Source organism: Crocuta crocuta, unplaced genomic scaffold, assembly GCF_008692635.1.
Source record: "Crocuta crocuta isolate KB4526 unplaced genomic scaffold, BGI_CrCroc_1.0 scaffold190, whole genome shotgun sequence".
Taxonomy (NCBI): domain Eukaryota; kingdom Metazoa; phylum Chordata; class Mammalia; order Carnivora; family Hyaenidae; genus Crocuta; species Crocuta crocuta.
In genome coordinates this window covers 10,724,656-10,750,125 of record NW_027527955.1, presented here as the reverse complement: position 1 = coordinate 10,750,125, position 25,470 = coordinate 10,724,656, and the positions used below count along the sequence as shown (strand labels likewise).

General features: G+C 38.7%; 1 protein-coding gene and 1 long non-coding RNA gene across 8 annotated transcripts in view; one reads left to right on the top strand and one right to left on the bottom strand.

Moving 5' to 3' along the window:
• The window catches only part of TRIM13 (tripartite motif containing 13), a 38,254-nt gene extending 12,855 nt beyond the window's left edge, over positions 1–25,399 (top strand). The window contains exons 2-4 of one of the 3 annotated variants that reach the window (XM_077752601.1): positions 12,425–12,687; positions 13,250–13,360; positions 23,798–25,399. In XM_077752601.1, coding sequence (XP_077608727.1) covers positions 12,425–12,687; positions 13,250–13,360; positions 23,798–25,027 — 1,604 coding nt within the window. In that variant the 3' untranslated portion in view covers positions 25,028–25,399. Of the gene's footprint in view, positions 1–12,424; positions 12,688–13,246; positions 13,361–23,797 lie in introns of those variants that run through there. The other 2 variants (XM_077752603.1, XM_077752602.1) reach the window with 2 other exon arrangements.
• Positions 1–25,470, bottom strand: part of LOC144222089 (uncharacterized) — a 110,099-nt gene that overhangs the window by 25,623 nt on the left and 59,006 nt on the right. For all 5 annotated transcript variants that reach the window (XR_013332287.1, XR_013332290.1, XR_013332291.1 and 2 more), the window contains one exon: positions 3,402–3,482. This is a non-coding gene — a long non-coding RNA (uncharacterized LOC144222089). The remainder of the gene's footprint in view (positions 1–3,401; positions 3,483–25,470) is intronic.

Genomic DNA, 25,470 nt, shown 5'->3' with positions numbered 1-25,470 from the left:
TCTGATCGCCTACATTGAAAACGGTGATATCTGTCCCCCGGCTCTGTTTCATTATTCTTCAGAGCATTTATTGCATCTTAGAATTATGCACTGTTCATTCGTAGGCTTATATTGTGTCTCCCACTAGAATGTAAGCTCTGTAAGGGTCAGAATATTGTCTTGTACACCATTATACTCTAACACATAATGGGCACTCAATAAATATTTGCTGAACAAACAGTGAATGAATGAACTTGCCCAAGGTCACTCAACTAGTAAGTGATGGAGCCAAGATTCACACCCAGAAGTCTGACTTTGGAGCTTTTGCTCTTTAAGCACTCAACAGGATGAAAGACGAACTAGACAGAGAGAGAGAGGGCCTGCAGTGACTCTTTGGGAGATTTAAACCCCTGAGATTTTAGTTCCTTCCTCATGATGGAGTTTGAGGGGAGGAAGGGAAAAGCAGTTATAGTGGAAGCTTTATTTATTGCAAAAGGCAGAAGGTAGAAGAAAAATAATTTCCTGAATAGAAAAATATCTAGAAGGACAAAAACCAAATCAGTAACAGTGTACAGGTCTGGGATTGGGGTATTGATCAAAGGTCACTTAAGTCTTGTGTGTGATGTATGTGTGTGTGTGTGTATGTGTGTGTGTGTGAATGTCAAAGAATGCATTAAGGGAGTGCTTTTGGAATTAAAAATTAAAATGCAAAAAAAAAATACCCAGTTGTTTTAAAAAGGGGAAAAAATGGAAACTGTAGACAAACTGGTGATGAAAGCAAAGGCTAAAATTTAAAGTCACCTTTACTGGGAGAGCAATCAGTGGTTTTAGAAGATGAAGCCATGCGAATATAAAGCCGAGATTTTAATCCATTCTCTGGGTTACATGTAAGTACTCAGTGCCCTTAGGAATGACTCAGAGCATCAATGCTTGTGATGCAAAACTTATTCCTTAGTGTTATTTTCCATTTGCGAACTGGTTGGATCCATTTGATTCCAACTGTGCTTTTGTAGACTCGGTTGCTTCTTTTGGAAGTGTTCTTTCAAATCGGGTTGCAGAAACAAGCAAGAGCTGAATTCTACAAACAGCTGCAGAGGCAGATTTCTACTTTCAAATGTGAGGGGAAAATGCGAATATTGAGAGTTTTCCTTTAGTGTCGAAACCAACCAACTTTCTCAGTTGTTTCTTCACACAGACACTGGGGGTGGGGTGTCCACATGCCCCAAAGAGGCAGCCAGGCCCCTTTCAGGGCAGAAGGTGGGGTCATGCAGATGGATGTTTGAATCCAGTTCTGCTCCTCATAGTTGGTTGGCTCTGGTCAAGGCACTTAACCCTGATACTTCCCTCATTTGCAAAATCCATGTCCCTCATTGGTTTGCAGTGAGGGTTAATTGAAGTGATGTGTGTGGTGTCACAGTGATTTGCTTGATAAATGGAAGTCATTATGTAAATTGCTGGCAGACTACTACTTGCTTTTGTGCACTCATGATTTTGTTCTAGCTCATTGTTCATGGACAGCATGAGTATATAATTTATCATCCAAACTGGGACCCTTCTGAGAATGAAAGAGTACAGCACACCAGAGAGGACTCTGGGCTCTTAGGAGTAGTGGGTCAGGACCAAGCCCAGGCAAACCTGGATGTCTGGTCACCCTCCCTCAGACTGACTCGTGGGGAGACTGAGGAGCCACTGAGAGAGCGCTGGCTGCCGTCACATCTCCTGCTAGAGCCATGACAGGAGAGGGTGGGTAAAGTCAGGCCTTGCCTGTATTGGTAAGCAAGCTAGTTAGGAACTAATGACTCAGTCTCTGGAAAGTGTGAAGAATGGAAGAAGCCCTCTCTCCCTCCTCCCTTGCCACCTTAGGATTTGGCCAAGGGCTTCCCTCTGTTGGACCCAGATCAGAGTTTAAAATAGCCAGCATGTGCGAAGGTAGCATCAAACCTGTGAGGTTAGGGTGAAGACTTCAACATGGTTATAAGCAGGCCTTTTCTTGGGAGCCACACCACACAGATTTATGGGACTATGTTTATTTCTCTGTTACTTGCCGGTGCAGTGATACCCAAACTTGCAGGAATTTAAGGATAAACTGGCATTACTTTAAAACACTCATTTCCAGGTGGCCAACTCTAGACCTTCTGAATCCAAATCTCTTGACGTTCTGTTTAAACTAGCATCCTGAGTGGTTTCTATGACTGGGCAAGGTTAGGAAGCATTACCCTTTCCCTGAAGGAAGTCATTTAAACTTTCTAGCTCTGATTTGGTTTTGCCATGGGATGTAAAGAAATGCCTTTTACATGTAACATTGTGTCAATGATAGACTTCAATAAGGAAAAAAGCCTTCTGTTATCTCCTGCTCCAGTCTCAGATAGGACAGGAAGAAAGGATCTGAGGAGGCTTTGCTGGAGCAAAGGTAATGAGGCCAAGATTCCCAGAAGAAAGATGAATCTTGGGACAGCGTTCAGTGTTTGGTGGCCTCTGCTTCTGGCCTTGCAGTCACGTGAGGGCTCTTTTTCAGTGTTGACCTTGGAGGAACTGAACTTTGTTTTTACGATAAAAAACAGCGATTCCGTGTCCTCATACTCTATCTCACTGTTGCTTTCTCTTCTTTCCCCATCATGATTCCAGACAGAATTATTTATACCTCTGTCTCTACTGCCTTCATTCTCATTCACTCCTGACTGCAATAAAACCTGGGCAACCCTGGGTGGGTTAATGAACGACTCCAAGCTTCGGTTCCTCCACTATAACTTCTAAATGAGGTCACGCTAGAAAAGCATCTACCACGGTCCCTGGCACCCAGCAAACACGAGATCTTAATTCCTTCATTGCCTTTACCTACTTCTGCCCCCAGGACAGAGATTAACTTTCTCTTCCTAAAATCACTAGTGACCTAATTGGAAGATTCAATGGTTCACTTTACTTCTCTTATTAATATTCGAGACTGTACTAAGTTCTTGAAATTCTTATTCTTTCCCCGTATTTATGCCACGTTTCCCGGTATTTGCCCCCCTGGTTCCTTTTTCTTTACATACACCTTACATTTAGTGTATTAATGGAATTATGTAGTTGTCAAAAAGTATCATTTTGAAGACTGTGGAAAGATGCAGAAATAATTACTTTAACTTCCTAAGGAGAAATAGTGCTGAAACAGTGCCAGATATAAATGCTGCATGTTAAAAATAGGTAAGGAGCTTTTGGTCTTAAGAAGGCATTATGTTGATGTGATCCAAAGATAACAGTCTTACCCAAGCCATGGCCACGGCCACAGCCAAGATCCCCCAAGGGCTGCAGACTTGTAGGGAATACTAGCAAATGAGAATTAAAGTACCATTTGCTATGAACAGTCTGGTGAGCAGGGCGTGTGCACCATTTTGAGCTTCAGGCCTAAAGACTTCCTGTAACTTCCAGGCACAGCCTCTTACCTCTGCAGGAGGACATGGGGTGGAGATGCAGGTCCTCTGCCCAAGGGGGAAGAGGTCTGGTTTCAGCAGGGAACAAAGGGGCTGCAAAAGAGAAGAGAGATTACCTCTTGGGTGTGCTGGGGCAGGTCCATGAGTTTGAGAGCAGATTCTGATCACCTCTTTCCGACTCTGCATTCAGTGAACTTCATTCAGGTTGAAATCAGCCAGGGTGGGAGTATTTCACACCACAGAAATTGGTTAACATTATAAAGCACAGCCTCCCATCCCCACCCTTTGCTCAAAGCTGAATGTTAGCTAACAGCACCTCACAGGGAGAGGGTAGAAAGCATGCAAGGCTCTCTTACTCTGAGTGGGCTCTGGTTATCAAATGTACCATTCTGTTTCATTGTGGGAAGAGCGTTAGCCCCATGTCTGGGTTTATATCTGCAATAATAAAGATGACCGTGATCGTAACACCTATTGAGCACTTCCGGGTACTGTGCTTCACTGTACCAAGCATTTCCCATGCATAACCTTAATTTATACTCATCACTTTATGAAATAGGAACTGTCATTACCTCTATTTTATAGATGAGGAGACTGAGAATCAGAGTGAGTAAGTAATTCATCTCATGGTACACTGTGGGTGAATAGAAGGTTCTGGATTCCAGGGGTGCCTGGGTGGCTCAGTTAGTTAAGTGCCCCACTCTTGATTTTGGCCCGAGTCAGGATCTTGTGGTTTGTGAGCTAGAGTCCTGCATTAGCCTCTGCCCGGAGAGTGCAGAGCCTGCTTAGGATCCTCTCTCCCCTCTCTTTACGCCCCTCCCTCACTTCTATGTTCTCTCTCTCTCTCGAAATAATAAAAAGAATGAAAAAATTCTATTAAAAAAAAGAAAACCCTGAATTCCAAACCAAGCAAGTGCACTCTAAAGACTCAGCTCTGACCTCCATGATAACCCCTTCCTGGGGAAGGTGGCCAGACAGGGTGGCAAAATTCCCTCCCCAACTAGCAATTGACAGTATGTGTTACTATGATAAAAACATTTATTTTTAAAAATGTACATCCTTGTGTGTTGTGACACAATTATTATATAAGGATTTTAGTTGTGTAAAATAATGCTATTTATTTTTATGAATATTTACACATGTAGTAAAGATGTAAAAACATACATGGAGATAATGTGAGTAAATAGCTATTTTTATATAACCTTTTTTGTGTATTTAAAGTATCTTATGATAAAAAGTTATAATATATTTCTGAATAAGATAATCAGGCTGGTTTTATAGTAACATGGGTAGTTCTAATCATTTATTTAAAATTTTTTAATGTTGTTGTTATATTGTCTTTTCAGTTAAAAAAATTTTTTTTAGAAATGAGTGCATGTAAAATCTCGTAAAGCCTGAACAATGTCTGTAGTCAGCTGTATTGTGCCAATATCAGGTTCCTGGTTTTCAGAATGTCCTGCACTATATGTCATCATTGAGAGAACTAAGTGATAAAATGGATTATTATTGTAATTTTTAAATGAATTAATAAAGTTTATTTTGGGGTGCTTGGGTGGCTTAGTTGGTTAAGCATCCAACTTCGGTTCAGGTCATGATCTCACAGTTTGTGAGCTCAAGCCCCACACTGGGCTCTCTGCTATCAGCACAGACCCTGCTTCAGATCTTCTGTCCTGCCCCCTCTCTGACCCTCCCCCATTCATGCTCATATGCTCTCTTCTCTTTCAAAAATAAACTTTAAAAAAAAGTTTCTTTTTATTTTTTCTTTTCTTTTTTTTAAAATATTTTTATTTATTTCTAGGAGAGAGAGAGACAACGTGAGCAGGGGAGGGTCAGAGAGAGAGAGGGAGACACAGACTCTGAAACAGGCTCCAGGCTCTGAGCTGGCAGTCAGCACAGAGCCCGACATGGGGCTCGAACCCACGAACTGCGAGATCATGACCTAAGTGAAAGTCAGACGCTTAACCGACTAAGCCACCCAGGCGCCCCTATTTTTTATTTTCAAAATATTTGAGAGTCTCTGTTTTAATGGGCCTCCTCTACCCCCAGGTACTGTTAGATGTTTTCCCTATATGTTCCCACTCTCTACCATAGCACTTATCATTTTGTAGGTTATGTTTATAAAGTAATTTACACTTTTAAAATGCTATTATTCTTTTCCAGGAAACTTTTTCCACATTTAAAAATTGAGCTATAATTCATATACTGTGGAATTCTCTCTCTTTAAACTGTTAAAACTCAGTGGGCTTTAGCATATTCACAAGGTTGTGTGCAACCATCACCACTATCTAATTCCAGAATTATTTCATTACCCCCCCAGAAGAAATCCTGTACTCATTAGCGGTCACTCATCATTCTTCCCTCTCCCCTGTCTCTGGCAACCACTAATCAAATTTCTATTTATATGATTTTGCTTTTTCTGGACAATCATCTGAATGGGCTACTGCTTTTTTGACATGCTTCTTTTACTTTTAGCATAATGTAGTCATTTCATCCATGCTGTAGCATCAATCAGTATATTTCCTTTATACAGCTCAATACTATTCCATTGAATAGACATACCACAGTTTGCTTATCCATTCATCAGTTCATGAGCATTTGGGTTACTTCTATTTTGGGGGAGGGCTATTTTACATAATGCTGTTATGAACACTCATATATGTTATTGTTTGTACATATGCTTTCTCTTTTATTAATTTTTGAAAATGTTTATTTATTTATTTTGAGAGAGAGAGAGAGAGAGAGAGGATGAGGAGGGGACAGGTAGAGAGAAAGGGAGAGAATCCCAATCTAGCACAGAGCCCAATGCGGGGGCTCAATCTCATGAACCATGAGATATGACCTGAGCTGAAACCAAGAGTTGGTCACTTAACTGAGCCACCCAGGCACCTCTGCTTTCAATTCTCTTGGGAATACCTTGGGGAGCAGATATGCTAGATCATATAGTTAACTCTGTTTAATTTTTAGAGAAACTGCTGAGTTTTTTTTCCAAAGCATAGGCCAGCAACTTTTAAAAGAACTTTTTTCTTTTAGGACTATAAAGATAATTATATAACCATTAGAGAAACTTTGAAAAATCCAGTGACGAATCAGGACAAATAAAGGTTATTTCCACTTAATACTACTTATGCATAATAATTGTTGACTTTGTTATCAGTCTTTTTAATATGTGCTTATGTATGTGCACACACACAATCTGCACTGTGCTATATTAATACATTTTGAAATTACTTTTCTTCATTTATAAGAGATATAAATTTTTAAAGTTATTAATAGTCTTCTGAAACATGATTTGAAAATGGCTACACATTGGGGCTCCTGGGTGGCTCAGTCAGTTAGGCATCCAACTCTTGACTTCAGCTCAGGTCATGATCTCATGGCTCGTGGGATGGAGCCCTGCATCAGGGTCTGCACTGGAGCCTGCTTGGGATTCTTTCTCTCTGCCCCTCCCCTGCTCTCTCTCTCTTTTTTTTTTTCCCCTCTCAAAATAAATAAACTTTAAAAAATGGCCACATATTATTATCTTGTATGAATGTACCAAGATTAATTTAACTCATATCCTTTTGATGGATAATAACAATATTTCTAATTTTCCCTGATAGTTGTGTACAAATATTCTTGGTATATAAATTGTGGTGTTTATGATTATTTTCTAGGATTATTTCTAGGATAAATTCCTAGAAATTGAATTAAGTATACGTATTTTGAGTGTTTTTTATGCAGATTACCAGACTGTCCTCTAAAAGGTTGTATTCATCTATGTTGGCTCCAGTGGCAAACAAGATGGCCTGTGTCACTCATTGCTGACCTATTGGTCATTATACTGTTTTAAAAATCTGCCAATTTAATGAGCTAAAAAAGACAGAAAACATTTTGCTTGGGATTTCTTTGATTATTGTTAAGAGTGAACATTTTTTTCTCCTGCTTATTGATCATTTATATTTCCTTTTTTAATGTCCTGTTTTTAATGTATTCAGACTGTTTTTCTATCTAGGTGTTGCCTTCTTATTCATCTGGGAGTTTGTTCTGAGTTTCTTTTTCATTTACAAATTTTTCTTTTTCCTTTTTTAAATACATTACAAAAGTAATAGATGTTCAATGGAAAAATATAAAAGAATTATAATAATATAAAACATCAATACTGAAAAATTCCAAATTTCACCCTCTCAAATTGACAATTTGGTGTATATTCGCCCCCTAAATTTTTTTTCCTATCCATATTCTAGCAATTACATTTCTTTTCAAAATTAGAATTATGGTATACATATTATTTTTAGCTTGATTTTTCACTTACTCTATCTTTTTTTATAGTTTTTAAAAACGTTTACATATTTTTGAGAGAGACAGAGAGACAGAGTACAGGCGGGGGACAGGCAGAGAGAAAGGGAGACACAGAATCTGAAGCAGGCTCTAGGCTCCCAGCTGTCAGGACAGAGCCCGACACAGGGCTGAAACCCACAAATTGTGAGATCATGACCTGAGCTGAAGTTGGATGCTTAACAGGCTGAGCCACCCAGGTGTCCCCATTTCACTTACTATATCTTATTATATCATGTTGTCAATATATATAGCTTTATCTTTTTTAAAATGTTTTTAATTCTGTTTTTGAGAGAACATTAGTGGGGGAGGGGCAGAGAGAGGGGAACAGAGGATCCAAAGTGGGCCCTGTGCTGACAGCAGTGAGCCTGATGTGGAGCTTGAAATAAGGGACTTCAAGATCATGAGCTGAGCCACCCAGGCACCTCTTTGTCTTCCTTTTAATAGTTGTGTGCTATCATGACTGTATTGTGCTTTAAACATGAATAGTTTTACATTTTTATTGAGTTATATCATTAAGTCTTTTTGTGGCATATTGATTAACTTTTATGCAGAGGAAGAAGGTTTTCAAATTGTTTTGAGGATTCTGTGATGGACTGTTCAAGAAATTATCCTCATTTTCTGAGACAAGCTATGCTGTGAAAGAGTGCAGACTGTTGACACATCTTGTATATTCTATAAGGAGTCTGAAAAAACTGCTTTGCAAATGAAGGGGGAGGAGATGTTTGGATCAAATAAAGTATATAAAAGTCCTTATTTTAAGTGAATAAAATTCAGAGTATATTACCATTTCAGCTGGTCTCAACAGCTAATTTCTAGAAGGTTGAAATGCATCAATAGTCTTTGAGAGAGAGAATTCTTACTTCCCTGAAACATTCATTAAAAAATGTGTAGTTACTGGATTAGGTGCTGGCAATGCATGGATGAGGAAACACAAGACACACATATGCACACAACACACACAGTCTCTGCTCTTCCAGGGTTTATAGTCAAATGGAGACAAACATTGTTCAAATAATTATACAAGCACATATATAAGAACAAATTGCAGTATGTGCAAAGAAAGAAGAGTACAGGGCAGAAGGAGATGACTCAGAAGGATCCATCCTTGGTCTGGAATATTCTGGAAAGCTAATCTGGGATGTGGCAGCTGTGCTGCGATTGAGGGACCAGAGTGGGGAGGTGGGGTTGGTGGCAGAAGGTGGGTGCATTAGGGAGAGAAGGAGCTACAGGGGTAGGAGCCCTGAAGCTGGAAGGGGCTGGAGTCTTGGGCGACACAAGGGCTAAGTCAAGTGCTCACAAAGAGGAAAGGCTGTGGGAGAGGAAGGGGCATGCCTCTGCTAAAGTTTTAAATTCAAACAGTTTTCATCATCTAAAAATGGTATGACTGGGGTGCCTGGCTGGCTCAGTCAGGAGAGTATGCAACTCAATCTTGGGTTTGTCAGTTTGAGCCCCATGTTGGGTATAGAGATCACTTAAAAATAAAATCTTCAGGGGCACTTGCATGGCTTAGTCANTGTATCCAGCTCTGGCTGAGTGTGGAGCCTGCTTGGGAGCTTGGGATTCTCTCTCTCTCTCTCTCTGTCTCTCTCCCTCTGCCCTTCTCCCCCACTCACATGCTCTGTCACTCTAAAATAAAAAAAAAAAAATTAAAAAAATAAAAATAAATGGTATGACTACAAGCTATCAGTTTGTGATACCTGCTTTACAGGGAATATGAGAGTCATTAAACTGATGTCCTGAAAATGTCCTGAAACTGAGTGTTCAAAGAATTCCAGAATTTGAATGCTGGATAGAATAGGGTGGCCCAGCAAGTGTTCTGGAGTTTGGAAAAGAAAATCAGGGAGTGAGAACGATCTTATTAAAGTCCAGGGAAAGAAGGCCTTTCAAGGAGGAGGCAGTGAGTGCTTCTAAGAGATCAGGGAAAATGAGAACTGAAAAAGTGTCCTTTGAATTTCATAACCAGGAGGTCAATGACCTTCACAAAATGCCTAAACTGTACTGACATTGTGTAATGAGTCTCATGTGTCTCCTGAATTGTCTGTGTTTTTTGCCTGACTTGGACGGGGTGTGGCTAGGTTAGACCCAGCACAAGCTTCTAGAGACCCACCTCATTCTAGCAACAACTAGCAGGGTGTTAAAAACAATAAGATCATTATAAGATAAACACATTTTTGACAAGGTGTTTATTACCACATGATTTAATATCAGAGAGACTCAAAGAGGCTCACATAAAACATGTATTTCTTGTGCAATGCTGTACAGCTAGATATCTGATAAATCTAGATCTTCAGAACCAAAGCTCTATGAAATGTACTAGTGCCTTTATTTAACACAGAGTATACTGAGGGGTTAAGAATCTACCAGCTACTGAAAACTGCAGAACCCCATCTTTGTTTGTAGAAGAAATATTATGTCTTTATTTGTAGAAGAAATATTCTAAAATAATGTTCCATAGAACAGGATGAAAGTCATTTTCTGAGTTGAAATTATAAGACTTTATTGTCAAAACTGACATTTTTCAAGATAAAAGTAGAAATATATAGACACATATTTCATATTAAAGATTCTCCTTGGAGGGGCGCCTGGCTGGCTCAGTTGGTAGAGCCTGAGACTCTTGATCTTGGGGTGTGAGTTTGAGCCCCACATTGGGTGTAGAGATTACTTAAAAACAAAAATCTTAAAAAAAATCCTCCCTGTAATAACATATCACAAAAGACAAACTTAAATTTTAAGACTATATAGTCTTGTTGTGCTGACATATGAATTCCAAGCTTCAGCTGTAGTTTACTTGTTTGAAGAACAGTCAATAGAAGGAAATTCCAGTGTGACAAGAATTTTGACATACCCTCTGTGTTATCTCTAATAGGATCTAATTACATTGTGATCTTCTAGGAAGGATGTAGCTGTGTATGTTCATTTTAGTCTAGCAGTTACTTTCTTATCCTAGTCACACTGTATGTGGGGATTCCCACTGCTTTTTTATTAGGACCATGGGACAGAGAGAGGCTATTCTTCCTTTTTTCCTACACTTGAAAGTTTAATACACAATGTTCTCTTAGTAATGTAACAGTCTGAAGACTTCTATACTGATTTAATGAATATTTCACATTTAGTTGGGCAGAAGTTTACTAATATTTGCCACCAAACAGATCTAACTATATAAATATGTATGTAATTATATTAAGGATAATTTGTGATTTATGAGTCTATAACCTTTCACTCTTGTATCATTTTAACATTAGGGTATTTAAAATGCTTTTATAAATCAGATTTCGTGTATGTGTTAAAAAAATAACACTAACTTAGTAGGAGACTGGGGTGCAGTTTTGAATGGGATTGACAGTTATGATATAGAAAGGTATATCTTTCTATAGAAAGAACCTATACTTGGACTCTAACTTTAGAATCTTGTCTCTGCCTCTTGATTTTTATCTTGGAGAAATCACTTCATCCATTTATTTATCTACAAGATAAGTATCATAATGTCTATCCCACGGTGTTTTAAAATAATTTTTTTGATGTTTATTAGAGAGAGAGAGAGAGAGAGAGAGACCCAGAATCCGAACCAGTCTCCAGGCTCTGAACTGTCAGCACAGAGCCTGATGCGGGGCTCATACTCACTCACTGTGAGATCATGACCTGAGCTGAAGTCGGTTGCTTAACCCAGGCACCCCTCCCCTTCTTTTTTTCATCCCACGATGTTTTTATGAAGAGTATATGGCATAAATACAGGAAGTGTTCTGCAAAGGCAAAATTGGGTTTGAGGGACAGGGAACGGCAAGGAACTGGACATCTCCGAAGGGAGTGGGGAGGGGCTTTTTATGGAGTTTGAGCTAAGCATTATTAGTCACCGAGCCCAAATACTATTTATAGTAGGTTTATAATACCTCTCCCTGAAATTCTACCTCCAAAGACCAGACTTCCCTACTTGGGGCGAACTCAACCCCAGGGCATATCCTGTGATTTTTGTTGTTGTTGCACTTCCCCCAAGACTGTAAATTATGGACAAGCCATTCCTTTAGCTTTTTGTATTCTTGGAACCAAACAGGTCATTGGTATTAAGTGCTTAATGTTTGGTATTAGGAAAAGTCCTTATACAGAATGGTGAGTCAGGTTAGCAACTGAATAGTCATTAGGAGCGTTTAAGTTAAAGCCAATTTTAAGTCCTTCCTTCTCTCCAAAGGAAAAGAGTGTTTTTCCGAAAAGAAAATCTTAAATAGAATTGGGCCGCTAGTGTTCAGCCTAAAGCCTGATAAGAAATAAGGTGCAAGGTTGGGGAGGGCGGTAATTAACCTTATTTTGGTTGTGCCCTGGCGTAGGTCCCAACAAGAGTGACAATCCCACCCAACCCGAGTTGTGGGGTGCAATGCAGACAGTTGTCTCCGTCCCCCAAGCCACTGTGGCCGGGCTTCTGGTCTTGAGAGATGCAGATGAAGTGGTGTGAAGGGTTGGGCTTTTTTTTTTGTTCCTAAAAATGCAACGAACAAAAAAAAAAGTACAACAATCCAAACCCAACCATCTTGTTGAGCGCCAGCTTTCTTCCCGGGTGGCTCCACCTCCGGTCGCCAGAGCTCCACAGGCCCAGCCTACGGGTCTTAGCCGTAGCCGTCTGCTTCCTAGCGCGCGCGGGCTCGGCCAGCTCTGGGCGCGGTGCTCCGTGGCGCGCGCAGCCACTCTGGAAGGGAGAAAAGCGAGCAGCCCCAGACCCTCCCTGTTCCTAGGTGCTCCGCCGGCGGTGGCAGTTGTCGACACCGGAAGGACACTCGCCTTACCTCACCCACTCCCCATCCCCCACCCCGGGGAAAGGCGAGACCCGGGAGACCGAACAAAAGCGACGCCGGGCCCGGGAGGCGGATCGAGGAGCTGGAAGAGAAGAGCAGGGGGCGGGGCCCGTTGGCGCTGCGAGTCCATTTTGCCGCCGCGCCCAGCCGGTAACGCGAGGTCCCGGCGGCTGGAGGAGAGGCGGTCGCGCGCGGCCCCCGAGGTCCGAGATAAGTACCCACCGGGCCACTCTCTAGGAAGGGGGGTGGTCCTTGGGCCTGTTGCAAGGGTGGGGACTTGCCCTGGCAGGACAGCGACCTGCGTGGGTGGGGGGCTGCAGAGAGCTCAGTTTGAGCTCCAGCCCCAGCTGCCCAGCGGAAACCAGCGGGACACTGGAACAGACCGGGAGTGGGGTGGAGCGGCGCGCGGTGGGCATCCGCTGGGCCCAGGCAGTGTTTGTCTGTGCTCCAGAAACCCTGCTCCGCTACAGATTATGCCCGGCTTCAGTGCCACTGCCTCGGTATCGCCTAGGAAAGAAAAGGCGACCATGAACCAGAAATCGGAGCCTGGCAACCATTCTCTGGCACTGAAATTGGGGAAGTGCCTGGCGCCTGGGGAGGGCGCCCTAACCGGGAAGCTTCTTTCTTAGTAAGACACAAAGATACCCAGCCATGCTCCCGAGGCTTTTTCACCAGGTCCTAGCACGCTTGAAAACATTAGGATCAAGGGTAAGGATCCTCTGCAAACAGATGCACAATACTCTCTTTGTTCTTTCTTTGCAGTAGCTTCGTTTGATTGTCCATCACAACGTGAGTAAAAAACAAAACCCTGATAGATTTGTCCTGAGAAATAGCAACCCTGACGAATACACCTGCATCTGCTCGCAGGGGACAGAGGTAAACTACAGTACTTCTCCCTACATTAAGAAACAAAACACCCAGTTTTCTTTAGGCCCAGAACCATGCAAAATTGAGCTATGTGTAGAGTGTGTTCCCATCCTCATGAGTGTTCTATTTTCATATTTTGTCAAAACTCAGAAAAATAGATTCTGTATATGGAAAATCTTTATGTAGCAATTATTTGAAAGCTAAAGATTTATATTGTAAAGTAAAAGAGAGGCCTTAGTAGCATTTTTTTCTTTTTTTAGTTTTTTTTTTTTCCCCCTTCTCCCATGCCTTTCTGCTAGGGCTTATACAGACAATGCTTGAGTTTTCTCTCTCTAGAGCCTTTTATACAGTAAGTATTTTAAAAGCAGAATTTCATTTACATAGTCACTCCTTCTGGTAGAACTTGATGGAGTTGGTGATTAACTGGTTTACTTCCATCTTACACAATGAGAAGCTACATTTCTTCAGGCTCTCCTTTCCTTACTATCTATTTTGCACTAGCTGAGATACTAAATCTCCCTGGTAGGTCCTTCCATGACATTAGCTTATTCTTTCCATTCTGTACATTTATGACTGCTTGGTTATCTGGTCCTACGTGTGCCACAGCTTTTGTTCAGATATGCCCATTTCCATGAAAGTGCTTTATAGCTGCTATCCTGTGTAATACTTGCTTTACTTTTTCATGAAATTATAGTTCAAGAGAGTCCGGCTCTCTTTCAGGACCTTTCCTGGTTAATATACTCCTACTTTAACATAATACTTTAAATGTATATTTGCATTTTTCACAGTAGGTGTACACAAATGTAATTAAACCACCTTATATTTATATAGTTTAGCAATTTACAAAACTGGCACACATTACTTAATCTTTCCAAAAACATGAGTTAGGCACCGTAAACATCCTCCTCCTGTGGAGGGTATAACTCCTGCTTGAACCTAGGTATCCAGAAACAGGTTCAGTGTACTGTTCTCTCTACTGGAGAGCCTGTTATAGCCTAATTTGTAAAAATCATAAAACTTTAGAAGGGATTTACAGAGCCATGATTAAATTTAATCCATTTTATGAATGAGAACATTGAATTCTTGACCCACTTTCTAGATAGTGCTGAAGTCTAAGAATTGGGAAAGTCAGGTCCTATGCCTAGCTTGCTGTGAATGATTAGGAAAGCTCCATTTTTGGTGGGGGGAGAGCGGTGCTCAGTTTTTTCAGTTATAAAGTTTAGGTGTTTTCTAGATGATGTCTACATTAAGATGTTTGTACTCTTATTTTATTCCTACCCCATAGCATTTATTACCATGTATTCCTTATACATACTGATAATCCTAAATGTATATTAATATTAACTGCCTTAAACTATTCTATATTTTAAATTTGGGTAGGTGTGATAAAAATATATGCCTTGTTTTTTGTTTTTTTTGCTAAACTATAAAAAGTATGGTTCTCTTGTAAGGCCAGGGACTGCATGGAGAAGTGGGGCACTCATATATTATTAGTTAGAATTCATAAAGTGGTACACTCCTTCTATAGGAAGACCTGTCAATGTTTCAAAGGTCATTAAAAGTGTTTCTACTCTTTGACCTACCTAACACTACACTTATAGGAACTGTCTAAGGAAATAATCAGAACTATAGACCAAGACTTTTCTACAAGATGTTCATTTAAATGTTCTATTACCAAAAAGACATAGAGCCAGTATGAGCATATCTGTAAGATGGACTATAACATTTTAGAAGAATATATAATGATAAGGGAAATTACATGTGATAAAAAAGTGGATACAAAATTGTGTGACGTTACCAGTTTTGTTAAAACACACACGTGCACGCGCACGCGCGCGCACACACACACACACACACACAAATTGGAAGAAATATAACAAAATAATAAGTGGTTATTCCTTGCTAATGTAATTATGGGTGATTTCTTCCTTGTATTTTCTGAATTTTCTATACTCACAAATTACTTTTATATTAAGAAAAACAAAACCTAACTGCTTGGATAACCTTTCCAAATTTAGTATGGTGTCAACTTTCTATGTTCTTTTTTTCTTTTTAATGTTTATTATTTTGAGGGAGGGAGAGAGCGAGAAAGAGCGAGAGAGAGCGAGAGAGAGCGAGAGAACGAGAACGTGCGCCAGGGAGGGACAGAGAGGGAGAGAGAGAACCCAAGCAGGCTCTGTGCTATCAGTGCAGAGCTCAATATGGGGCTCAGTCTCACTAACTCTGAGATCATGACCTGAGCCAAAATCAAGAGCCAGATGCTCGAATGACTGAGCCACTCAGGTGACCCTCTATGTTCTTTTTATAAAGCATTTATCATACCTTTTAGAGTAACAGTATCTTTGTAAATGTGCTGTACTGAATTTAGGGCAAGAATTGACTTTGACTTGTATTCATCTTTTTAAATATCGTTGGGTCATTGGATTATTCATTTTTGTTATTCATGGACGACATTGCCATCTTGATTATCGTGCCCTGGAGCTCTGGATACTAGAATGGTACTAAAAGAATAGAGTGCTCTGTCTATTTTTCCTAACAGTTAACGAAATACAGGCATCCTTTGATACATAGAATAGTTACATTCCAGTTAAGCCTCTATAAAGTAAATTCTTGTAACATGAACTTAAAAAAAAAATTCATTTGCATTATAGATTTAGGTTTAATACTAAGAAAAAGTTGAATTGAAAATTTTTGCTGCTAGTTTAAGTTATCCTCTTTCCAGTGGCATAAGTGCCACAAATAAATGCTACTTGGCAACAGCCTGGCTCCTCATAAGAACTCCCAGAGGAGCTCTTTCTTTTTTCCCCTGCATATTTGTGGTATTGAATATGAGTGATTTTTCCCCTGCATATTTGTGGTATTGAATATGAGTGAGGAGTGCCAACATAGTGTATATAATAATGTAGCCAAACTAAAAATTGCTTAAAGAGTTTAGCATAATTAGCTTTCTACTTGATATATTCTTTAGATCGGGTTTACTTTAGAATAAGATGTGTGTGTACATAATTCTACACGTAGCAAAAGGAACTTTTTTATACTAATTATATTTCTAATAGTCCTCTCAGAAATAAGTTATTAGTTGACAGGTAGTGGTTATCTGTTATTTACAAAATGCCTGTTTTCACTTGGTACAGTATTATATATGATCTAAGTAACCTCACTTCTCTAGATAAATCCAACTAGCCACCTGTTGAATGCTAAACTTTGACATTACTTTCTGAAAGCTGGCATTAACCTCAAATGCAGATTTAGATGATATGGAAACTTATTAATAGATACCAACCAATAATGACTGCCAAATTTATGGTTGTAAAGAAGACAAGTTGTTTTAGGGGTAAAAGTTTTCCATCTTCATTTAAACCCACTTATATATATTTGGGAGAAAAGAAATGAGACATTTCTGGTTCATAAAATCTTTCCAGAAGTCATTAGTTCCAACTTAACTGGAACTCTTAATGGGTAAAGATAAATATCTGGATCTGGTTGGTACCACATAGGAGAATAATTTAGTCTATATGTATGTTTCCCTCAAATTGACTTCATCTTGGTGAGAGAGATTAGGCTTCAGTACCATTTGGAGTCCACACAGATTTCTGGGTTTTGTTGTTGTTATTGTTAAATTAAAAAAAAAAATTAAGTAATCTCTTTGCCTAGTGGGGGGCTCAAACTCATGACCCTAAGATCAGCCAGGTGCCCCCCAGCCCCCTACAGATTTCTTGATAGTTGTACAGAAGTAGGATAGGGATATCTGATCTAGCTGGTACCCTAAAACCCTACTGATAATGCTGTGGATTTACAGGTTTATAGAATAACAGCTGGGGTGATTATCAGGTGACACAAGGAAAAAATAAAAGGGAAAGAAAGAGAAGTAAGGTGAAGAGGCAGGTGGGAGATAAGGAGGAAATAAAAAGATTGTACACCTTGAAACACGGGACATATGAGTTCAAAGAAGAATAAACAAAGGAGTCAAGATGAAAGAGTGGTATGGAGAAGAGAATGAAGGAAAGGAAAAAAACACCCAGTTTTTCTGAGTGGTCTTGGACTAGTAAGAGTACCTGGTTTTTATGTTTCTGTGAAGGTTATCATAATCCAAAAACTCTGAAATTGCTGAGTAGGTGGTCTTCCAGGTTGATGGGCCTTTTGTTCTAGCTTCATTTTGCCCTACTTAATCAGGAATCCTACTAGAAATGTCTTGGGGGAATTTTAACTACTAACTTAGAATAATGCCAGAAAAGGTAAGTTTCTTACTGTCTTGTACGGAGACACAGGTAACTTGGAGCCACCTAACAATTAGACAAGATATTTTAGACAGCATATGTGATATATTTTTTTACATTTTTAATAGTCCTTTTTTCAGGTATCAGAAATCTTTTTTCTTAAACTTTGTCTTGTTTTGATCATATAAGTAAGTTATGGAGCAGTCTCTAAAAGCCAGGATAAAGTATAATAAGGCATTGACACAGAGTACTTAAGTACTTTGAAAATAATTTTCATGTTATTAGATACCTTTCAAAACAGTCAGACAATGAGGAGAGAAATTCCAGTATATGTAAATGGTTTGTCAAAGGCCATAGACTAAGAGCCAGACATATATCAGCCTTCTCACAGGCCTGGATCACAGAGATTCTCAATAATACAGTTTTTATTTTATAAAAGATAAAACAATGCTAAAACAGGTCAAGCTCTTATAGAGCTTATCATACTTAGTCAATGTTTTGCTTTTTAAGTTCAATATGGTTTTCTTATAACTGGTCCCCCTTTTTAGGTTTTTCCCTAACTTTTTATTGTGAAAAATTTCAAATACACAGAAAATTTTAAATATATTACAATAAATATCCTTACATCCTCTAACTAGATTTAGTAACTACACCCTAGGTTTCAAGAAAGGATTGTTAATGGATCTCATACTAACATAGAATACAGTACACTACTTGAAAATAAGATTAACTAATATGCTAAGAAGTACTTTAAAAAAAAAGTGTTCCCTTTTATTCCAAGCATTGTTCCAGCTAAGATTGATGGCTCTCAGTTTAGCAGAGGTTTGCATAATTTAGCTTTGTCTGTGAAGTGAGTTTCAATATTTGCTATTTAGTTTCTTCTTAGGTATTTATTTTGGAATTCCTGAATTCAAAGATGCCTCAAAGCAGGATGGAGATTTGATTTAGCCCTAAGATATAAAGTATTAACTTTACTTTTTGTTTTCTAATGGGATTTGGAAAGAAATCATGAGTTATATCTTGAACAACTTTATATTCCGATTGATTAAATTAAAAGGTTTAATAGGAAAGTTTCTTTGAATGGTTTATTAAAATTAATTAATAAATGAGCACTTTTTACATTATAATCATTTTGAGTTGATCATTCATTGTTATTTTTTTGAGAACGAGCAAGAGTATGTGAAAGCATGAGTGGGAGAGGCAGAGAGAGAGGGAGAGAGAGAATCCCAAGCAGGCTCCATGCTGTCAGCTCAGAGCCCAACAAGGGAGGCTCCATCTCACCAACCGTGAAATCATGACCTGAGTCCAAATCAAGAGTTGGATGCTTAACTGAATGAGCCACCCAGGCACTCCTCCTTTTGAGTTGATCATTTAAAAACAAAGTATTTCTAGGAGGGAGAAGTCTAATACACATGTATTAGGTTTTGCTTCTATTTTGTGTCTACTTTCCTTTGTAAGTATTGGCTTTTCCATTTTTAATATTCTGGTTGTCATTTTTCAGTTTTCATTTGTACAGACTTGCTATATATGCACTCAAGGTAGAGTTGATAAGCATTTTTCATAGTCTATCCTGATTGCAGATATCATGAATATTTGCTTAAAAATAAATCCTTGGTGGTGATACACAACTATGACTATTTGTCAAAATTCAGAACTGTATACCAAAAATGAATTTTATTGTATATAAATTAAAGATATTTTTAAAAATACAGGAGCACCTGAGCGGCTCAGTTGATTAAGTTGCTAAAGTCATATCATAACCTTGATATCAGCTTAGGTCATGATCTCAGGGTCATGAGATTGAGTGTTGTATCAGGCTTCATGCTGGTGTGAAGTCTGCTTAAGATATTCTTTCTCCCTTTGCCCTTCCCTGGCGCACGCATGAGGGAGGGAGGGAGGAAACCTAAATAAAATAAAAAAAATTTAAAAATCCCACAAATATGGCAGGAAAATGAGGTTGAAAATGAGAGGTGGCAGACAACTAGGTATATACTTGGCTACTTTGTTGGCATAAAACATAGGAAATTTTTAATTGTTGGAGAAAAGATTTTTGTGCTTCAAAATTTAAGACTTTCTTGGTATTCGTAACACATTTGAAGACAAAAATGAATCTTGGAAATGTGTTTGCTGTTGTACACTGAATTTGACAGTGGTTAAGTTGAAATTTTATGACTTAAGAGCAAAAATTTTGTTCACATCAAGTTTTTTGACTTCTATATCGGTAAAAAATTAACCCGAGAAAAAAGGGGATATGTACTTTCCTGCAAAGGAGTTTTATTGATTTCTTCAGATTTTTATGTGTTAGCCATACTTTAAGAAAAGGAGCTATACATTCCTTCACTTAAACTAAAAACCCTACTATGCATCTTCCTTTAAAAGTTTTGAGGCAACAGACTTGTCAGGGTCTCTTGGATTAGGCTGTTTCTTTTCTCTAAGTCAGCTGTGGAAGTGGTCACGTTAATTTGGTTGTAGGCCAAGTTTTGAGTATAAAGTTAAGAAGAAATGAAAATGTTTAGCTTTTAAAGTGAACAGATATAAGAATCTTTAAATTATAAACCAGAACTTATAAGCTGCATCACTAAAAATGAAACAACAGGATCCACCATAATTCTGATGCATATTTTTAAAAAGAAACTTCCCAAATAGTTTTTTTCTCTGATTCGTTTTCAGAGCTATAATGTGATTATGGCTTTGGGATGACTATTGCTAATTTTCCTGTGTGTAACGTTTTCCTGTTTATTTTTGATAATATTAGATTGCCTTTCTTCATTTTTCTCAAAGTTTCTCCTTGCCCTGGGTGCCCTTTTTCCTTCTGTATCGCAAATAGTTGGTATTCTTTGTTTTTCCTCTTATTTATTTAATATGCATGGATAGGATTCTTTGGAAATATTAACCTTCAAGAATGAGTAAATTAGGTTTACTTTACTGAATGCTGTCCCCCTCCAACACTCCTTCCCCCAATGCACACTACTTTCCTGTTTCTACTGCCTTCTCCAAATCTAGTTTTAGCATAGAATTGTTAGGTGAAATATGACAGTGCAGATGATAAGATAGAGAACATTACTAAGGTAGGAGGACCATCAAAAGTTTTCCATTTCTGTTCTAGAGTCAGAAGTTTTACTGTCCCTTCATAACATCTCTCAGGGAGCATACCAACCCCAGTCTATAGCCATTCTCTTCCCAATGCTTTTCAAATGTTTTATGACTTCTCATGTTATAAAAGATTGTTTAGAAAAATCAGTTCATCACATATTTTTGCCATATGACATTAAATTTGACAGATTAACCTTTGTTTTAATTCCACATAAAATTGTATTACAAATCTATAATACATATCTCTCTCACAACTTAATATAAAACTATAAACTATTAGACTTGCAAACCCAGCTTATCTTTTAAATACTGTTTATCTTCAGGGCACCTGGGTAGCTCAGTCAGTTGAGTGTTCAACTTTGGCATTAGGTGATGACTTCATGGTTCATGAGTTCAAGCCCCACAATGGCTCCCTGCTGTCAGCCTGTCAGTGCAGAGCCTACTCTGTCTCCCTCTGTCTTCACCTCCCCAACTTGCGTTCTCCCTGCACCCCCCATATTAAAAAAAAATACTATTTATCTTCTAGATTATAGCTCCAATTGTGACTCTCTTCCTTTTTTAACTTTATTTTGAGAAAGAGTGTGAGGGCAGAGAGAGAAGGGGAGAGAGAACCCCAAGCAGGCTCTGCATGGTCAGCATGGAGCTGATGTGGGGCCTGAACTCAAGAACCGTGCCAAAACGCTTAACTGACTGAACCACCCAGCTCCACCTGTGACTCTTAAAATGTACATAGGTATTTTATATAGCTATTTATTGTATTGGAAATTAAAAGAAAAATTTTAAGATACTCATTTAAAATAACGATGATAAACCTATTACATGTTAACAAATAATTTGTGAAAAATAACATTTTCTAAAAATAGTTGTGAGAAAATTGGCATTGCTTTACATATTTATAGATCTCTTTTTTTAATTAAAAGTTTTTTTCATGTTTACTTATTTTTTGAGAGAGAGAGAAAATGTGAGCTGAGGAGGGGCAGAGAGAGAGACATGCACAGAATCTGAAGCAGGCTCTAGGCTCTCAGCTGTCAGCACAGAGCCTGATGTGGGGCTTGAACCCACAGACTGCGAGATCATGACCTGAGCCAAAGTTGTCAGATGCCCAACTGACTGAGCCACTGAGGTGTCCCTACATATTTATAGATCTCGTGAATGAATTGCTGTTTAATAGATTATAACCGAAGTCTTTTAGCTATCCTTTCGTTAACACCTGTTAGAGTAAGTTATGGTTTTTTTTTTTTTGAAATATACAAGAAGATCATATCTGACCTTGCACAGATACATAGTTGTTAAAGGAAGGGATATTTTAATATAGCCTTTTCTGATAATTATGGATCTTTTCTGATACTATCCTAAAGCTCAACAAATGGTAGTTTCTTAAATGTTATGGTATGGAATCGGAAATTATATTTTTGATCTTTTACCCAAGCATGATTTATAACATGCATTGGTGATTTGAAGCAATTAGTTTATTGTATTATGCAGATCTGCAAGTAACATATTTCATTATACAATAATCTTCCCCCTAAAAAAAAAAAAATAAAAGCCAGCATTTGTTGAAATCACCACCATTTTATTAGAAAGTCTTTAATTAATGGGAAGCTGTCAAGCTCTGAAGTGGCAAAAATATTTTCCAAAATTCTAATTTTCACTCAGAAACTTAACTTTTATCATTGGCAAGAAATATCATTTATTTTCTTTGAAGTAAAGGGCTTATTTTGTTCATTTTCAAGAAAATGGCTGCTTTTACCTAAGTCTAAATAGCCAGTTTGTCATTCATTCTTTCAAGTAAAAATGGTGTTCCACAAAAAAAGCAGCTGGTTCAGATTGCGACTCAATCGTGTAACTGCTTTTTCTCCAGATGGTATCTGTTGGATGCAGCAGGAATTCTTTGTTTACTTCCTATTTTGTCACTCAAAATATTAAAAAAGCACAAACATAAGGATCAAGATGTAATAAAATGAACAATTGTTGCTGCTTCATAAAGAACATTTCTTAAATGAAATTGGCTACCCCAGTTAGACTGTGGGCGTGTGGTAATGAAGGAGTCAGTAACTTGTAGTATAGTTTGCTTGCTACCTTTTGCCTTGTTTGATTCCTGCTAAGGCTCTAGCAGGGTCTACTCACCATTGCTTTTACAGTGCAGTTGTCAACATGGTACCTACCCAAAGCCAATATGCTCTCAATATTATTATGAATGAATAAAGTTTTGACCTTCACGAATGACTTGAAAGAGTCTGAGGGACATCAGATTTCTGTCTACATTTTGAGAATTGATGCTCTAGATAGATGGTTCTGGTGGTTTAAAAATAAAAACTCATTTAGGGGCGCCTGGGTGGCTTAGTCGGTTAAGCATCCGACTTTCGGTTAGGTCATGATCTCGCAGTTCGTGGGTTTGAGCCCCGCGTCGGGCTCTGTGCTGACTGCCAGCTCAGAGCCTGGAGCCTGTTTCAGAGTCTGTGTCTCCCTCTCTCTCTGACCCTCCCCTGCTCTCGCTGTCTCTCTCTCTCTCCTAGAAATAAAAAAAATAAAGAATTAAAAAAATAAAAACTCATTTAATTCTCTGAAGAATGAATTGCAACTCTCATCTTATGCTTTTACTTAATGATTTTAATAATTGTAATCTTGCCTTTCAAATAGAAAAATATGCCAGTTTTTAATAAAAGCCTGCACGAGAGTGCATGCTTGAATTTGTATTTCTTTGCTTCTTTCTTTTGAATAGCATACCATTTTATAATTGTGGGCCCAGACTAAAGAGCTCATTCTATTCAGACACTGAGTAGCTTTGTTTCTGACAGCTAGTAGTCAGCTCTGTTTTAAAACAATCAGTTGGGTCCTGCTGGCTCAACTTGCAGTTGTCCTAGACCTAACCCTTTCTCAGCCAAAGACTTGTTGGAAAGCCCACACAAAGGCCTTGTGTACAGGGAGTCCTGCTAATAAGGAGTGTGTTCTAGTCCCAGCAGATTAAATCTGCTTTGGTGTGCATTCCCTTCCCAAATTTCTCACTTATTTCCTTTGTTTGCCTGGTTATTTCAGTGAGAGATCATTTTTAATGCCTGTGAAGATAATTTCTGATTATTACATAGTCTGACTGGGAGGGGATTACTGGAGTAAAATGTTTCTTTCTCTATGGCAGGATGTGATGGAGCTGCTTGAAGAAGATCTCACGTGCCCAATTTGTTGCAGTCTGTTTGATGATCCTCGAGTTTTGCCTTGCTCACATAACTTTTGCAAAAAATGCTTAGAAGGGATCTTAGAGGGGACTGTGCGGAATTCGTTGTGGAGATCATCTCCGTTCAAGTGCCCTACTTGCCGCAAGGAAACTTCAGCTACTGGAGTCAATAGCCTGCAGGTTAATTACTCCCTAAAGGGTATTGTGGAAAAGTATAACAAGATCAAGATCTCTCCCAAAATGCCGGTGTGCAAAGGACACTTGGGTCAGCCTCTCAACATTTTCTGCCTGACTGATATGCAGCTGATTTGTGGGATCTGTGCTACTCGTGGTGACCACACCAAGCATGTCTTCTGTTCTATTGAAGATGCCTATGCCCAGGAAAGAGATGCTTTTGAGTCCCTCTTCCAGAGCTTTGAGACCTGGCGTCGGGGAGATGCTCTTTCTCGCTTGGATACCTTGGAAACTAGCAAAAGGAAATCTCTACAGTTATTGACTAAAGATTCAGATAAAGTGAAGGAGTTTTTTGAGAAGTTACAACATACATTAGATCAAAAGAAGAATGAAATCCTGTCTGACTTTGAGACCATGAAACTTGCAGTTATGCAAGCCTATGACCCAGAGATCAACAAACTCAACACCATCTTGCAGGAACAACGAATGGCCTTTAACATTGCTGAGGCTTTCAAAGATGTGTCAGAACCCATCATATTTCTGCAACAGATGCAGGAGTTCAGGGAGAAAATAAAAGTAATCAAGGAAACTCCTTTACCTCCTTCTAATTTGCCCACAAGCCCTTTAATGAAGAACTTTGATACCAGTCAGTGGGAAGACATAAAACTAGTAGATGTGGATAAACTTTCTTTGCCTCAAGACACTGGCACATTCATTAGTAAGATTCCCTGGAGCTTTTCTCACTTATTTGTGGTAGTCATTCTGCTCAGCTTTCTCATTTTCTTTGGTCCTGCCATATTCCTAGAAGGGTCTTTATTTGATGAATTTACAACCTGGAAAGACCACCTCTCAAACTTCAATTACTATCTGGCTAAATCAGCTGATTTTGTAGAACAATCAATGTTTTACTGGGAACAGGTGACAGATGGATTTTTCATTTTCAGTGAAAGATTTAAGAATTTTACTTTGCTGGTGCTGAACAATGTGGCAGAATTTGTGTGCAAATATAAACTATTATAAAATCTGTTGCAAGTATTTAGTTCTCTGTCTTTTGTTAGAATTTTGTTAAAGAGCTGAGTGGTAGTTCATATTTGGTCAAGATTCCAGTGAGATATTTCCCTGCCAAAGTATTCCTTTAGAAAATAATGTCCTATATGTGTTGTTCAAATTAGGTAGCATAAAGATAAATGTGAAATTTAATAGTATAGTCCTGAACCCGCCTTCCTTTTTAAAGAGTGCTTTTGAAATACACCTCTACCTCCAATATTGGTTGTGTTTATGCTGTGGAAAAAGGGGAGGTGAAAGAGCGTATGATATAATATTGTATTAATGAGAAATAGTAAAACTGATTCTTCATTTAAGCATGTAATAAAGACTACTCTTGTAAAACAACTCTTTTTTGAGACTGAACATTCTTTTAAAAAAGGAAAGAAGATATGAGTGGATTGGATTTCCAAATTTTT